The sequence below is a fragment of the Fringilla coelebs genome, assembly GCF_963513975.1.
Source record: "Fringilla coelebs genome assembly, contig: SCAFFOLD_70, whole genome shotgun sequence".
NCBI lineage: Eukaryota > Metazoa > Chordata > Aves > Passeriformes > Fringillidae > Fringilla > Fringilla coelebs.
The window spans coordinates 727341-730915 of NW_028167380.1; the positions used below are offsets into that span (position 1 = coordinate 727341).

The 3575-nt window shown below is 56.2% G+C and overlaps 1 protein-coding gene across 1 annotated transcript; it reads right to left on the minus strand.

Annotated features, from left to right (window-relative positions):
* Nucleotides 1-1762: 1762 nt before the first annotated feature.
* Nucleotides 1763-2695, minus strand: LOC311165798 (olfactory receptor 14J1-like; the record flags this gene model as incomplete). Its single annotated transcript, XM_084227301.1, has 1 exon — nt 1763-2695. One exon carries the CDS (start codon nt 2693-2695, stop codon nt 1763-1765), a length of 933 nt encoding a protein of 310 aa, XP_084083427.1.
* Between the last annotated feature and the right edge of the window lie 880 nt (nt 2696-3575).

Below are 3575 nucleotides of genomic sequence, written 5' to 3' on the forward strand. Positions count from 1 at the left end.
GGGGCTGGAGCGTGTCCAGAGAAGGGCAGCAAGGCTGGGGAGGGGTCTGGAGCACAAGTCCTGTTCAGAGTGGCTGAGGGAGCTGGGGTTGTTTATCCTGGAGAAGAGGAGTCTCAGGGGGGACAAGGCAGTGTCAGGGAACAGGTTGGACTTGATGATCTCCAATGCCTTTTCCAACCTTGCTGATTCTGCGGTTCTCTGAAACTATCCTTGGAGCAGTTGCAGGATGAGCCCTGGGCCTCCTCTTGAGAAACTCCAGCAGCCCAGGTCCCTCAGCTTCTCCTGCCAGCCCCAAACCCCATCCTGTCAGTGCTGCAGAGCCTCTGCAGCTCCTCCTCATTGCCCAGAACAGGGAGCCCCAGAGGCAGACACAGCAGCCCAGATGTGCCCCCCTGGCCTGCAGTGCCTCTGGGAGGAGGCACTGCAGGAGCCTGCAGACAATTCCTGCAGCACTTGTAGGATGATCCTGCTGCCCAAGGGACGTTCCCATGGTGCCAAGTCAGGAACTGCAATGGGGAGTGGGGCTAGAGAGGAAAGGGCAAACAGGGATGGGCTGTTTGCAGGGGAGGGAACAGGGGTGGGCAATAGGAGGAAATCTGTATCAGGAAGAGTAAGGAAAGCAAAGGTGAAGGAAAGGAAATGCTCAGGGCAGTTTGGGGGTGGCTGCCAGGCAGCTCTGGCTCTGAGCAGCAGCGTCTGCAGTGGGACAGGAAACTCCCAGCTGATGGGAACAAACTTTCTGGCTGACTGCAGAGGCCAGGACAAAGCTGAGTGGTTTCCCTGCTGTCCCCCAGCCCTGCCTGGCTCCAGGGGCTGATGGCATTTGTGCTCCCTCAGGTTCATGTGCCCACACCAACAGCCTGGGGGTGCTCCCCCTGCTCTGTGCAATGCAAACAGGGGCACCTGAGCCAGTGCTGCCGTGTCTGTGCCTGCAAGAATGGGGCACCTGTGTGAACTGGGGGAGAGGCCAGGGCTGCAGAGGGGGGATGTTGTTGGCAATTCCATGAGGACGCTCTGGGACACTGCCCTGGGCTGTCCAGCACACTGGGGATGGATCAGCCCCTGCTCGGCTGCTCCTTCCTGTCTGCCCCAGGGCCCTTGCAGAGCCATGCTGTTTGCCCCCAGCCTGCCCACGGCCACCCTGGGGCTGCTCACGGGGCTTTTCTGTGCTGAGCATTGATGTGGGCGTGTTCTTGAGAGAGCCTGGGCAAGGGGCCTGGAGCCCCCAGGGCATCGCCTGAGGTGTCAGCACTGACCCAGCAGTGCCCATGGCTTGTCCCTGCTGCAGCCCCAGCACTGCCACCCCAGGACTGTGCCCGGCCCTGAGAGCACTCAGGCCCTCCAGCAACACCAGGGCCACCAGGGCAGCGGGGCAGGGCCACGGGAGCTGCACTAGCAACACCAAGTGCTGCTGCTCCAGGGCACAGCTGCTGTGCCAGCACTGATCTGCCCCCAGCTCTGCACACAGACATTGCTGCTGCAGCTCCAGAGAAGACAACAAAAGGGGCATCTCTGGAGAAGTCTTTGCTGGGAGATCCTTTAGTTCATTTAAAGCCACCGACAGCGCAGCCCCTCATTGACACAGTCTGTGGCCACAGGGAACGTGGAGAGAAATAAAATGAGAAATGGCACAGACAATGACATTTCTTTGTGGACAATATTATCAAAGTAAAACACATAAAAAGAACCTCCAAAATGAAACCAGCAAGAAGTATCAAAGATGACTTTTATTACATGTGATTTTCAGAAATTGGCCAGCAGTTTAATGTTTCCAAAACCATCCAGTCATCAGTGTCCACATTGCAGCCTTGAGCTCCTGGTTCCTCAGGCTGTAGATGAGGGGGTTCAGGGCTGGAGGCACCACCGAGTACAGAACTGACAGGGCCAGATCCAGGGATGTGGAAGAGATGGAGGAGGGCTTCAGGTAGTAAAATATACCAGTGCTGACAAAGAGGGAGAGCACAGCCAGGTGAGGGAGGCAGGTGGAAAAGGCTTTGTGCCGTCCCTGCTCAGAGGGGATCCTCAGCACGGCCCTGAAGATCTGCACATAGGAGAAAACAATGAACACAAAACAAACAAAACCTAAACAGGAGCTAAGTGTAATGAGCCCTAGTTTCCTGAGGTTGGAGTGAGAGCAGGAGAGCTTGAGGATTGGTGGGACTTCACAGAAGAACTGTCCCAGGGCATTGCCCTGGCACAGGGGCAGGGTAAATGTATTGGCTGTGTGCAGCAGAGCATTGAGAAAGCCACTGGCCCAGGTAGCTGCTGCCATGTGGGCACAAGCTCTGCTGTCCAGGAGGGTCCCGTAGTGCAGGGGTTTGCAGATGGACATGTAGCGGTCGTAGCACATGACGGTGAGAAAGGAAAACTCTGCTGAGATTAAGAACATAAAGAAAAAGAGCTGTGCAGCACATCCTGAGTAGGAGATGGTCCTGGTGTCCCAGAGGGAATTGTGCATGGCTTTGGGGACAGTGGTGCAGATGGAGCCCAGGTCACTGAGGGCCAGGTTGAGCAGGAAGAAAAACATGGGTGTGTGCAGCTGGTGGCCGCAGGCTACAGCACTGATGATGAGGCCGTTGCCCAGGAGGGCAGCCACGGAGATGCCCAGCAAGAGGCAGAAGTGCAGGAGCTGCAGCTGCCGCGTGTCTGACAAGGCCAGCAGGAGGAAGTGGCTGATGGAGCTGCTGTTGGACATTTGCTGGGGCTGGGCATTGGGTTCTGCCATGGAGAAAAATTCAGTGAAGAGTTAGAGGGCATACCTGTAACCAAAATCAAAGCCATTTCCCACACACCCTCCCCCAGAAGACACAGATACAGTCTTTAGTGGTTTTGAATTCTGGGGTTTTCTTTTTAAGCTCCCCCCATATCTCTCTTGGTATTCTTCAATATCAGAAACCCTCAGCATTTCTGCTACACTCAGGGACAACAGAGAAAGTTTTGTGAGGCAAAGTGATGAGTGGAGAGTGAGGAGAGATGGTTTGTCATTCCAATCTGTTCAGAGTTTCTCTGGAATTTAACCTTTCTCAGGGGGAGGGTGATCACCTTCCCCGGCTTCCCCTAAAATGTCACCAGGCACTGCTGAGAGCAGATGGATCCACCCCAGCCCAGCTCCACATTTGTAGCCAAGGACTCACGTTGCTCATTTCACCAACCCAGCAGCATTTTCAGTGTCAGAACACCTCTGCCTTTCCCCATCAATCTTATAACTCAGAGATGCTCTAGGACATGTTTGCATCCTGGATTGAAGCTCCCAGCTTGGACTGAAATCTCAGAGGGACTTCCAAGTGTCCTTATGGTGGCATTGGATTCAGGGAGATGCAGCTCCTTCCCTGGCTGCACTGACAGCACTGCCCAGAGACAGGCACTGGGGACAGCGTCACCCTGAGCCAGCTGTGCCCCCTGCCAGAGCCCCCAGGGCCAGGCAGCTGCTCCCAGCCCTGTGCTCTGCAGGGGAAACTGGGCCCAGGGCTGCAGAGCTGCCCCATGGCTCTGCTGCAGCTCTGCCTGCACAGGAGGGGCTGCATGCCTTGGAGCCCCAGCCCTGAGGGCAGAGGCTTGGCTTGGGGGCACAGGAG